This window comes from Geotrypetes seraphini, chromosome 9 (assembly GCF_902459505.1).
Source record: "Geotrypetes seraphini chromosome 9, aGeoSer1.1, whole genome shotgun sequence".
In the NCBI taxonomy this organism is placed as follows: domain Eukaryota; kingdom Metazoa; phylum Chordata; class Amphibia; order Gymnophiona; family Dermophiidae; genus Geotrypetes; species Geotrypetes seraphini.
The window spans coordinates 31243906-31257217 of record NC_047092.1 but is presented as its reverse complement, the minus strand read 5'-3'; the positions used below and the strand labels follow the sequence as shown (position 1 = coordinate 31257217).

The 13312-nt window shown below is 44.3% G+C and overlaps 1 protein-coding gene across 4 annotated transcripts in view; it reads left to right on the top strand.

The window, feature by feature from the left end:
• CPED1 (cadherin like and PC-esterase domain containing 1) overlaps positions 1-13312 on the top strand; it is a 223477-nt gene that overhangs the window by 25920 nt on the left and 184245 nt on the right. For all 4 annotated transcript variants that reach the window (XM_033958590.1, XM_033958592.1, XM_033958591.1 and 1 more), the window contains exon 3: positions 10198-10304. In XM_033958590.1, the coding sequence (XP_033814481.1) occupies positions 10198-10304 (107 nt within the window). The remainder of the gene's footprint in view (positions 1-10197; positions 10305-13312) is intronic.

Below are 13312 nucleotides of genomic sequence, written 5' to 3'. Positions count from 1 at the left end.
CTATACTCTGCACATGCATTCTGTTATTTTGATTCTCCTTTGAAGTTCCCTCACTTGCAATGAAATTACCATGATCCAGAACTGAAGCACTGGGTTTTGTTGGCGGCCATGTGAATACAGCACTTCTTTCTTAGCAGAACTGTTTGAACTACATGGCAGCTTGGGTATATCACAGAGGCCCATAAGATAACAGGTAGATAGGTCGGTAGAGGAGGAAGGGGACAACCAAGGAGGAAAATGAAGACTGGGTGGTGGTGGTGGTGAGGCATTAGGAGGGGGAAGAGTTTTAATCGTACGTCCTACGTTGTTAACCACCTACACCTGAACGTAATTCGCCATGAACTCCTGACAAAGGCATGAACTAAATCCCAAAATGCCGGTTAAAACTACATTTTTATTCTTTCCAGCCCAATGGAAGCTGGAAAGATTTCACTTTCCAACCTAACAGAATTTGGATAAAATTATACAAAAGAATATCTGTCTGTCTGGGGGAATGGGATAAAACTTGGCATGTAGGAAAAACATGCACAAAGACACATCAGGTTTGACAGTGGGCCAAATAAGACTAGGGGTTCCACCCTCCCCCCCCCAAAAAAAAAAAAGCCCCAATGCATTTCTATGGAAGAAGAAGCTCCAGTTTCTCTAGCATAGAAATGTACATATGACCACTGACAATTAAGTTCACGAACTTGCCTCTTTGCACTTACATTGGCAGCACTGTACAAACAACTTGGTAAGGTTTCATTGCCTTGGCATATCGGCGTCTCACAGTTTTGTTCGTGTCGACGGGTGGCAGTGTCTTGCTGAGTAGCATTCATTATTGTTGGTGTGTGTTTTTGTGTGCCGTCAAGAGAATGTCGGCGCTGAAATTAGAACAACAAACAGACATTATATTTCTCGTTAAACTCGGCAAGAGTGGAAGTGAAATCAGGGACATGATAGTCTAAGTTTATGGGGATAATGCCATGAAGAAAATGGCAATGTAGAAATGGATTAAACGTTTTTCTGAGGGGGAGAGAAAGCGTCACTGATGAAGAAAGATCAGGGCGGCCAGTAACGAGCAGAACTGAGGAAAACAGTTCATAGTCATTCGCGTGTGAGACTTCAGCGTGCCAACATTGCAGTGCTGACAATTCGGCGCAATACACCAGCGTGCTGCCTAAAAAGTGACTTTTAAAGAGCTCCGATGCGGGGTATGAGTGGGGACCCCCCCCCATTTATTTCATACTCTTCGCGCTGCCATTGGGGGAGATTGGGGGGTTGGAACCCTCCATTATAGAGTAAATTTTACTTTTTCCTGACTTTTTAGGAAAAAGTTAAGTTTTCTCTATAATGGGGGGTTGCACCCCCACATCTCCCCCATCGACAGCGCGAACAGTCTGAAGTAAAGTGGCGGGAGTTTCCCCCCCCCCCCCCCATTGGAGCTCTTTAAAAGTCACTTTTTAGGCAGTGCGCTGGTGTCTTGGGCCGAATTGTCAACGCTGCAATGTCGGTGCGCTGAAGTCTCGCTCGTTTTTCTCCCGTCACTGAGGAAAACATTGCAAAAATGTGTTGAATTGTGCGTCAAAATAGTCGGCTGACTGTGGGAAACATATCAGACCAAGTAAACATCGATAGAGAAGTGGGAAAATCTTAAAATAAAAATCTTGGCATGAGAAAGTTGTGTGCAAAAATGGTCCCACAGGTGCTCGCCGATGAACAAAAGCAAAAGAGAGTCGAAGTTTGCCAAGACTTTTTGGAGAGGCGCTGTTTTGGGTCATGTTATCACTGGTGATGAAACATGGGTGTACCAATATGACCCTGAAACAAAGCGTCAGTGCACAATGGAAGTCAGCCAATTCTTCATTACCCAAAAAGTTCCACCAGTCCAAATCAAGAGTCAAAACAATGTTGCTAACCTGTACCAACTTGACCAATATCAAAGTTTACTATTTGGAAGTGCTGAAAAGGCTGTGTGAAAAAGTTAGACAAAAACAACCTGAACTTTTCCCCAACAACTCATGGTTCTTGCATCACAACAATGCACCAGCTGTCTGTGAGGGAGTTTTTAGCCAGAAAATAAATAACTATATTGCAACACCCTCCCTACTCACTTGATCTGGCCCCCAATGAGAGAGGTGTGGTCCCAGACTGTCCCATCTCATGTTCTTGAGTTTTTAGAATGTGGTTGAAGAGGTTTCTGGAATAGCTGTTCTAAAATTACATTACATTAGAGATTTCTATTCCGTCATTACCTTGCGGTTCAGGACAGATTACAAAAGAGTTATAAATGGTGGGTTACAATAGAAGATCATTGGTGAATTCAAGAGAAGTTGAGGAGAAGAACAGGTAGTATCTGTGGGGCGGGGTGAAGGCAGGAGGATGGAAGGTAATTGAGATGTTAAGAGTGTTTCAGTGATTTCTTGAAGAGTATCGTTTTTATTTCTTTTCTGAATATCTTGTATTCGGGGGTGGTTATCAGTAGGTTGGAGTCTTGGTTATCTAGTTTTGCTGCTTGTGTTACTAGGAGGCCGTCATACAGTTTTTTCCGTTTGACTTCTTTGATTGGAGGGTGTGTGACAGGGGTGTGTTTTTTTTATGTCTGGGTGACGTAGTTTGGTAGAAGCGGTTGTTTTGGTAGATTGGGGTGTCTCCGTTTAAAGATTTAAATAGCATGCAGTAGAATTTAACTAGTATTCTTTCTTGAATTGGTAGCCAGTGTGAGTCGATGTATGCCTCTATAATATGGTCGTGTTTCTTCAGTGAGTAGATGAGTCTTAGAGCTGTATTTTAGATTGTTTGTAGTTGTTTATTCATTGTTGCAGGGCAGGGGAGGTGGAGGATATTGCAATAATCTAGTAGGCCTAGTATAAGGGATTGAACTATGAGCTGGAATTGTGGTCTTTCGAAGAATTTTCCTATTTGTCTTAAATTTCTCATAACTGCGAAAGATTTCTGTATTGTTTTGTTTATTTGAGGCTGCATGGTGCAGCATCTCTCTATAGTCATTCCTAATAGTTTTAGGGTGGTTTGAATGGGGTAGTTGATTGAGTTGATTTCTATATTGGTTAAGGTTGGAACTTTGTTATTTTCGAGGAGGATGAATTTTGTTTTGTCTGGGTTGAGTTTCAATTTGTGATCTTTCATCCAGGTCGCTACTGCTTCTAGTGTTCGATGTAATGTGTCTGTCATGACGGTCTTTGGTTGATCAAACGGTATGAGGATGGTAATGTCATCTGCATAACTATAGGAGATAATGTCTAGATTGTCCAGGTATGTTCCGAGGAAGGCAGTATATAGGTTGAAGAGAGTAGGAGATAGTGGGGATCCTTGAGGTACGCCGCAGGGGTTGGACCAAGGTTCAGATTTTACTTTATCTGATTTTACTCTGTATGTTCTGGATTTTAGGAAGCCTTCAAACCAAGAGTATACTTTATCAGAGATACCTATTGTGTCCAGAATTTGCAGTAAGATGTTATGGTCTACTAGGTCAAATGCTGCGGTCAGGTCCAGTTGTATATGCAGCATTTTTTTCCCTGTGTTAAGATGTTGTCTAGCTGTGTCCATAAGGGATCCCAGTAATGTCTCTGTGCTGAAGTTGGTTCTGAAGCTAGACTGTGTGGGGTGAAGTATGTTGTGATCTTCTAGATAGTTGGTGAGGAGTTTGGCTACTAGTCCTTCTGTTAGTTTGACATATAGAGGTATTGAAGCAATGGGTCTGTAGTTGGATGGTTGGTCAGTTGGTCCTTTTGGGTCTTTTTGGATCGGGATGATGATGATTTCGCTGAGGTCAGTTGGGAAAAGGCCATCTGCGAGCATGATTTGTATCCAAAGTAGAAGTAGAGTGTGGAATTTTGCACTGGAAGTTGTTAGGAGGTATGATGGGCAGTGGTTGAGGTCACAGGATGCGTGGCTGTACTTTTTGTAGAGTTTATTGAGTTCTGACCAATGTATACTGGGAAAACGGGACCATGTTCTGTCTGCTGCAGTTGATTCTTTTTCTGTGGGTTGAATTGTGTGTTCAATTAGGTAGGATGGGGGTACAATTGAGGGTAGCTCTTGCATTTGTTATCTTGTTTCTGAAATGTTCTGCTATGAGAGTGGCTGAGGGGGGGTATTTGTGGTCATGTAGGGTTTAGTGTTTGTTAGATCTTTTAATATTTGGAATAGTTTTTTGGAATCTTGGGTATCAGTGCCTATTAAGTTGGTGTAGTGTTTTTTTCTCTTGTCCTTTAGTTGTAGTTTGTATTGTTTGTTGATTTTTTTCCAGGCGGTTATTTTTTCTCCATTTTCTTTCTAGTCGTCTGCACTGTATTTTAAGTAGGAGTAGTTCGCTGTCAAACAATTGGTCTGATCGTCTGCTGGTTCTAGTTTTGTTTGTAGTGGGGCTAGTTCATCAAGGACTTTGGTGCTCAAGCTGCTCCAGTGTGAGATGAAGTTCTTGGGGTCACAGTCCTGGACTGTTTCATCTATTTTTGTCCAGAATTTGGTGGGTTCAATGTGTTGGCGTGAGGTGTAAGTTATTTTTTTGGAATTTGGTGTGGTTTTGTTTTTGGTCCAGTTGATGTTGAATGTGTATGTGTAGTGGTCTGACCAGAGTTAAGGGGACCAGATTCCATTTAATGTTGTAATTTCTGGAGTGGAAAATTGATGTGTCATGAAGGATGCAATGTCAAGTTGGTGTCCTTTCTCATGAGTGGTTTGTGGGTTTAAAATTTGGAGGGATAAGGCATTCAGGTCTTCAAGATGTAGGTTTAGATCTCCAAGGATAAGGTTGTATTCAACTATTAATGAGTTTTGGTATATGAAGTTTTCAAATTCAGGTCTTACTGCGGTCCAGTTTCCTTGTGTTATGTAACAGAGCATGCAGTTTAGTGAGTTTTTTGTGTGGTGCTTGAGAGATGACACGCAAGGAGGTTCATGTGTGGGGTGGAGGTTTTTTCAAGTATCTAAATTTAGAGTTAAGGAGTCTTTGATTAAGATTGCTAGTCCTCCTCCTCTTTATTTCTCTCTGCAGGTCAATTATTTTGTATCCCTGAGGGCATACTTCTGTTATTCTGGGATCTGTGTCTGAAGTTAGCCAGGTTTCAGTGAGGAAAAGGCAGTCTAGATTTTCATTTTTTATCCAGTTTTTTATGTGTTCTGTTTTTGGTCCTAGGGCTCTGATGTTTAAGTAGGCACATGTTAATGTGGTGATTTCTGTTTGATATTTTTGAGTTATTGCAGGATAGATGATTGATTTAGAAGGAGGTGGATGTTTGGTCTTGGGGTGAGTTGATCTTCTTCTCCATGTTAGGGTGATTGGTTGTTGAATGTTGGTTTGGTGGTTTGGGCTTCTAGCTGTTGGAGTGCTCCTGTTATAGTGGTGGGTTTTGTTTGCAATTGAGCTGGTGGGTGTGATAGGTATGTTGTTTACTACTGTCTTCCAGCTGGGAATGAGAAGGATTATCAGTAGAATGACCTGGGTGTGTGTATAGAAACATAGAAACATAGAAATAGACGGCAGATAAGGGCCATGGCCCATCTAGTCTGCCCACCTCAAAGACCCTCCCCTACCTTTCTCTGTGAATAGATCCCACGTGTCTGTCCCATTTGGCCTTAAAATCAGGCACGCTGCTGGCCTCAATAACCTGAAGTGGAAGACTATTCCAGCGATCAACCACCCTTTCAATGAAAAAGAATTTCCTGGTGTCCCCGTGCAGTTTCCCGCCCCTGATTTTCCACAGATGTCCCCCTTGCTGCCACTGGACCCTTGAAAAATAAGATATCTTCTTCCACCTCGATGCGGCCCGTGAGATACTTGAATGTCTCGATCATGTCACCCCTCTCTCTGCGTTCCTCGAGTGAGTATAGCTTTAATTTATCCAGCCGTTCCTCGTACAGGAGATCCTTGAGTCCCGAGACCATCCTGGTGGCCATTCTCTGGACCGACTCAAGTCTCAGCACATCCTTAAGGTAATGCGGCCTCCAGAATTGCACACCGTACTCCAGGTGGGGCCTCACCATGGATCTATACAATGGCACAATGACTTCAGGTTTACTGTTGACAAAACTCCTACGTATGCAACCTATGATTTGCCTTGCCTTTGATGAAGCTTTGCTCCACTTGATTGGCAGTCTTCATGTTCTCACTGACGATCACCCCTAAATCTCGTTCTGCTTCAGTTCTTGTTAGGATCTCACCATTAAGGGTGTAAGTCTTGCATGGATTTTGGCTGCCCAGGTGCATAACTTTGCATTTTTTGGCATTGAAGCTGAGTTGCCAGGACCTAGACCAGCGCTCCAGTAGTAGTAGGTCGTGCATCATGTTGTTGGGCATTGAATTTATGTCCGTTGTGCTTTTGCCCATTACATTGCCAAGTTTGGCGTCATCGGCGAATAATGTCATTTTACCTCGCAGCCATTCTGCTAAGTCTCTTATAAAGATGTTGAAAAGGATCGGGCCCAGGACTGATCCCTGCGGCACCCCACTGATTACCTCCATCATTTCGGAGGGGGTGCCGTTCACCACCACCCTCTGAAGCCTACCTCCAAGCCAGTTGCAAACCCATTTCGTCAATGTATCGTGCAATCCCATAGAACTCATCACCTGCGGTGTGGTACGCTATTGAATGCTTTGCTGAAGTCCAGGTATACGATGTCCAGGGACTCCCCAACATCCAGCTTCCTCATCACCCAGTCAAAGAAGCTGATCAGGTTGGATTGGCAGGATCTCCCTTTAGTAAATCCATGTTGACGGGAATCCCGTAGATTCTCCTCGTTCAGGATCGTATCCAATTGACGTTTGATTAGAGTTTCCATTAGTTTGTTCACTATTGATGTGAGACTCACCGGTCTATAGTTTGCCGTCTCCATCTTGGAACCTTTCTTGTGGAGTGGAATGACATTAGCCGTCTTCCAGTCCAACGGGACGTTACCCGTACTAAGGGAGAGATTGAAGAGCGCGGATAGCGGTTCTACCAAGACATCACACAACTCCCTGAGCACCCTGGGGTGTAGGTTGTCAGGTCCCATTGCCATGTTAACCTTAAGCTTTGACAGCTTGCAGTAGACACCGCTGGGTGTAAACTTGAAATTACTAAACGGGTCAACTGCGTCAACCCTTTTCTGTAGCTGAGGGCCGAGTCCTGGCGCCTCACGGGTGAAGACTGAGCAGAAGTATTCATTTAACAGTTGGGCTTTTTCCGAGTCCGTTTCTACAAAGTCTCCGTCTGGTTTCCTAAGACGTACTATCCCGCCTGAGTTCCTATTTCTTTCACTGATATACCTGAAGAAGGATTTATCTCCTTTTTGGATGTTCTTCGCTAGAGACTCCTCCATGTGGAATTTGGCCTCCCTAACTGCTGTTTTGATGGCTTTTGACTTGGCCAGGTAGACTTCCCTAGAGTCCTGTTTCCCTGATTGTTTGTAAGAGATGAATGCTTTTTTCTTCTCCTTGAGGGCCGAAATCTCCGCAGAGAATCATTGAGGCTTATTGTTTCTACGCCGTATGAGGGATTAATTTCATTTTGGTGGCAGAGGGAGGATTTGGAGATGGAGAGGTTCGGTTGTTGATTTAGTGTAGTTTTTTGAAAGGAGGGAGTATGAATTTTATTGAAGGTGTTGTAGAGAAAACTTGATGTTGTGGCAGGTTTTGAAGGGATTGGGTACTACGGTTGAGTTGGTTTGAAGGAGTTGGTGGGTCGCTTCACAAAGGTCACTCTCGCCTTTGATGGTGCGCCGGGCGGTTGAGCGCCTTTTATAGACTCAGCGGTGCAGAGACTAGGGGGACGGGTGGAGTTCGCTCCCACACCCTGGGGGTGCTTAACCCTGCTCCCGCTCTTTTCTCGCTGCTCCCGGTTCAAGTCGGGAGACGGAATGGTCCGAGGAAGGCAGGTAAAATGGTGAAAAGCTGTGAGGCAGACTCAAACTGCAGGACCGTACCCGCTGAGCCTTCCAACTGGCTCAGCGGTGCAAAGATGAGGGGGAGGGGCGGAGTTCGCTCCCACGCCCTGGGGATGCTAAACCCTGCTCCCGCTCTGTTCTCGCTGTTCCCGGTTCAAAATCATAAGAGCAGCATGATTATGAAATATATTTGGCCTTAAATTGCATTCCACTGCTGGATGATTTATTAATGTACTTTTCAGAAGCCCCCAAATGCTTACAAACCAAGTCTTAGACATGTACGTAATTATATTTGAGATGATGGGTCTCTTGCATGGTTTGGACTGTATTTCTGTCTTGGGTTCTTCATACAGATGATGGAATTCCTGGAACCTGCATTTTAGTTCTAGAATATGCCAAGAATTAGATTCTGCCCCTAGATTAAGGATTATGAAGCCTGGCCCTGTGATGTTCACGGCCAAGTGGAAGGTCCCTGGTTCTGGCCCTGGGCAGCTAGGACTGGGGAGTCATAGATATCATTTATCATTTACTGTTTACTAGACTGCTTATTCTGGCACACAATTAAGCAAGTCACAATCTGAAAATACAGCAGAAGATAGGAAAAAAAGGAACACCAAATATCAGACGGGAGAGGCAATTTCATTCACACAAAGCTACATGCCAACTGCTCATCAGACCACTGCCTAACTCAGACAAAGTTCCCCAAAAGCTCTCCTCAAAAAAAGTACGTTTTCAAAAGCATCTTTAATGTTTAAAAAAGAAATTTCTGTAGGAAAAACCTGTTGGATGGGTTCAGGGCCTATGATTGCTTGGCTCTGAAAGGGACCCTAATGCATTTTGCTAGGCTGGGGGCTGTTACAGTGACCAGACTAGGTACATCGTGAGAATGGATACAAAATGGGGGGGGGGGGGGGTAGGGGGAAGCTCCTTGAATAGCTGAGGATGAAGTTTCAAAGCACCAAATCCCAGCTCTGGTTCTAACTGATCTGGAAGAACTAAGAAGAAAGCGATTTGTGGTCAGGAGCAAGGGAAAAAGAAAATAATTTTGGTTTGGAAAGGCTGGAGTTAGAGTTTATGTATCAAAGACAATTTAATTATGAATTTATAATGCGTCTGTTATTGGGCAGACTGGATGGACCGTTTAGAGCAGTGGTCTCAAACCCTTTGCAGGGCCACATTTTGGATTTGTAGGTACTTGGAAGGGCCTCAGAAAAAATAGTTAATTTATTAAAGAAATGACAATTTTGCATGAGGTAAAACTCGTTATAGTTTATAAATCTTCACTTTTGGCTAAGTCTTAATAATAATATTGTCATTTATAGCTAAAGAGACATTTGATCAAGAAACTGTTTTACTTTACTTTTGTGATTATGATAAACATACCGAGGGCCTCAAAATAGGACCTGGCGGGCCACGAGTTTGAGACCACTGGTTTAGAGCCTTATCTGCTGTCATTTACTAAGGGATCCTTTCACTAAGGTGTGCTAGTGCGTCTTAGCGCGTGCTAAATGCTAACACGTGCTAACGCGTCCATAGGATATAATGGATGCGTTAGCACGCGTTATCATTTAGCATGCCTTAGAAAAAGGACCCCTAAGTAAGGGAAAGCACAGTGGTTGCATTTCATGTTGGGTGTTGCTTCCTCCCGAATTCTATTTTGTTTGGCTTTCTTCATTTTAGTTTGAAACAGCAACAAAATAAATAACCCCCCCTTAAAATTCCATCAATTCTTTTGCTTAGTTTTAAACAAAAGAAGTCCGTTTTATGACTTTTTAAACATTTTTTAATTTTATTTCCGAACGATCGCACATTTCTACTGGAATGACGGTTTAAGTATTCCAGCAAAGGCAGGACGTGCCACCTAGAGGTCTGCACGGGAACGGGGATCGTGGGAATCCCATGGGTCCCGCGGGGTTCCCGCGGGAATCCCCCCTAACCCACGGGACTCCCACGGGGATGGAAGGCTTTGGAAGCAGGGTTCATCCATATAATATAATGGACACGTCAGCCTTAGTAAAAAAGGGGGTTTATAAGTTAATTACCTGAACAGAAAACAAAAAAAGGATTCCACCAAAGAGATTTCACAAGGAAAACAGCAACGCAAACACAAAAGAAACTGTGGAATTGATGATCCTGTCAGAAGTAATTGTTGCTTTTTATGGGGACGGGCAGGGATGGAGGTTATTCCTTGCGGGGACGGGTGGGGACAGAGAGGATCCTGGCGGGGACAGAGAGGATCCTGGCGGGGACGGAGAGGATATCTGTCCCCGTGCAACTCTCTAGGGCCACCGAGTATTCCTCACAGAATGTAATGCTGTAACCTTCTTTTTACAGGTGACACACAGCCTTGGGATCTTCTGCTCTGCATTCACGCCGGTGCTCGTAATGATAAGAACTGCCTGGAAAAGAATGTACTGCCTCGGTTACAGCCACAACAGAAGGTAGGAAGGTTTGGTAGATTTGGTTGCGACGGTTCTTATTATCAACAAGGACAATGCTCAACAGGAGCTAACCGGGCAGTCAGTGGCGTAGCAAGGGTGGCACCCCTCCCCCACCCTCAGCTCCACACCCTGCTCCTTCCCTGCTCCCCCCGCCCCACCGCATGCACCCCCTTCCCTTTCCCTACACCTCCAGTTGTTAACCACTGCGACCAACAACTTCAACGTGCTCCTCATGACCGCGTCGTAAGTGACATTGGTGGGAGCCAACCGCAGTCGCGAGGAGCACGTTGAACTTGTTACTCGTGGCGGTGAGCAACTAGGGGGCAGGGAAAGGGAAGGGGGGGTGTGCATGTGAGGGAAGGAGTGGGAAGAGGCGAGGTGGACAGGAGAAGGGGCGCCGCCACCATGATGGTGCTCGGGGCAGACCGCCCCTCCCCCCCACTTTACTTCACCACTGCAGGCGGTATAGGAGTGACTCTTGCTACATTAAATCCCACTGACTGGGTCCTGCCATGATATTGAGCTGCACCTAATTGGATTGTGCTGCAGAATGACCCATCTGTCCACCATGGCACTATCTGGGTAGTATATGCTTTCTACTAACGAAACCACCAAAAGAAAGATGGCTAATGGTGTATCTCAAAAATCTTTCCAACATAAAAGTCAGAAAGCCGAAATCACTTACTCACATATCTACAGTGAATCAAATGTCAGAGTACTGAGGGTCCTCAGTTTACACAACTCTATACAGGAACCCCTGTTTAATGTAAATCCTATTTATTAAATTTAAATACAAACAAAATAGTAAAAAAAAATCATTTCAAATACAAGAAGAAAACCAAAAGTTACAGAGTTAATATATAATAAACATTATCACTAAAAGCAAATATACCCAATTCCCTCCCCTTTTTTCCTCATTTTAGACCTGTAATTACATATTAAATAATATGTGACTGCGGGTATGTGGTAAAAGAGTTGATAATGCTTATTATCCAAACGGGTTATTTGCTGTGAAACATCCCTGGACCTAACAGTACTCAATGAGTGCAAAAATAAACGTGAATGTGTAATAAGTCAAAGTGTATTTTTCGGTCTCTGTTCAACGTCCAATGAGTGTACCCAAAGGCAATTATGGCTTTCTGATTTTCGGAAAGATTTTTGAGATACACTATCTGGGTAGTGCCAGGATGGTCGAGGGTGTCCTGGCACCACTGATATTTATTGCCGGTGCCAGAAATGGCAGTTCTAACTTGTCCAGATAGCTATCCAGGCACTGGTTCTGAATATCGGTACCCACTTAGTTTCCAAAGGCTGCCCAGGACCTGCATATTTGGTGCCAGCAGCTTCAGAAACTGGTCAGACGTGATATTCAGCAGCCTTACGGGGGATAAAGGAGGTAAAAACATGACGATTCTGAGATCTCCAATCTCCAGTGGTGTACTTGGCTTGCTTGCCACCTGGGATGGAGCACTCCTGCTCCAGGCACATCACCACCCTTCCTCCAGGCAGTGGGGCGGGGTGGGGGGGGGGGGGAAGGGAGTATGATGAACAATCACAGTCTGTGTGCGTGCGGCCTGGAATAAGAAATTGACGCCAGAGAGGGTGGGTGGAGCAGCGGAGCCAACAGCTGTACGCATGTGGGCCGCAACCCCGCTGCTTCTCTGTGCAGTCCTTTACTTCCTGCCCCTGGGGGTGGACCACACCCACCATTCCACCCTTGGTACACAACTGAAGATTTAGAGTATGAGTGAGACAATAAGGAGTCAATAAGTTACCCAAATATTGTGGGAGACCTGTTTAATTAATAGCACCAAGAACTTATGCGCGTATGAGCCAACTGATGTCGCCAATCCCACTTGTAGGTGTTGCTCTTCTGCTGTATAAACTTTGATGTGCAACTGGCACCTATCTTGAAGCATGCCTTATAGCAGTGGTTCCCAACCCTGTCCTGGAGGAACACCAGGCCAATCGGGTTTTCAGGCTAGCCCTAATGAATATGCATGAAGCAAATTTGCATGCCTATCACTTCCATCATATGCAAATCTCTCTCATGCATATTCATTAGGGCTAGCCTGAAAACCCGATTGGCCTGGTGTTCCTCCAGGACAGGGTTGGGAATCACTGCCTTATAGAATTCCCTTTTAACTGTTTAGGTGCCACTGAATATCATATTGAGACCGGGTCAGCAAGAGTTAACCAAGTAGGAGTCACTCCTGCCCTCAGAATTGCCATACTGGGACAAATCAAAGGTCCAGCAAGCCCAGTATCCTGTTTCCAATAGTGGCCAACCCAGGTCCCTAACACCTAGCTAGATCTGAAATAGTAAAACAGATTTTATGCTGCTTATCCTAGGAACAAGCAGTGGATTTCCCCCAAACCATCTCAATAATGGCCTATGGATTTCTCCTTTAGGAAATTATCCAAGTCTTTTTTTTTTTTTAAACCCTGCTAAGCTAACTGATTTCACCACATTCTCTGACAACAAATTCCAGAGTTCAATGACATGTTGTGTGAAGAAATATTTTCTCCGGTTTGTTTTAAATCTAGTACTTTGAAGCTTCATCGCATGTCCCCTAGTCCTAGTATTATTGGAAAGAGTGAACAAGCGATTCACATCTACCCTTTCCACCCCATTCAGTATTTTATAGACCTCTATCATATCCCGTCTCTTCTCCAAGATGAAGAGCCCTAGCCGCTGTAGCCTCCCCTCATAGGGAAGTCATCCTAAACCGTTTATCATTTTTGTTGCTCTTCTCTGTACCTTTTCTAATTCAGCTCTCTGTCATTGGTCTGAGTTGCCCTGATACAGGAATACCATTATATGGTTCCATTTACGCTGCTTACATTCATAAGATTTCAGAAGGTTACTGTTATTGAACTGGAAGTATGCCTCTAGATCAGTGGTCTCAAACTCGCTTCCCGTGGGCCATATGTGGTCCGCCAGGCCCTTGGTATTATAAAGAATGATTCTTTATGGAAAACTTGTGCCTTAAGTATCTGGCGGTCGC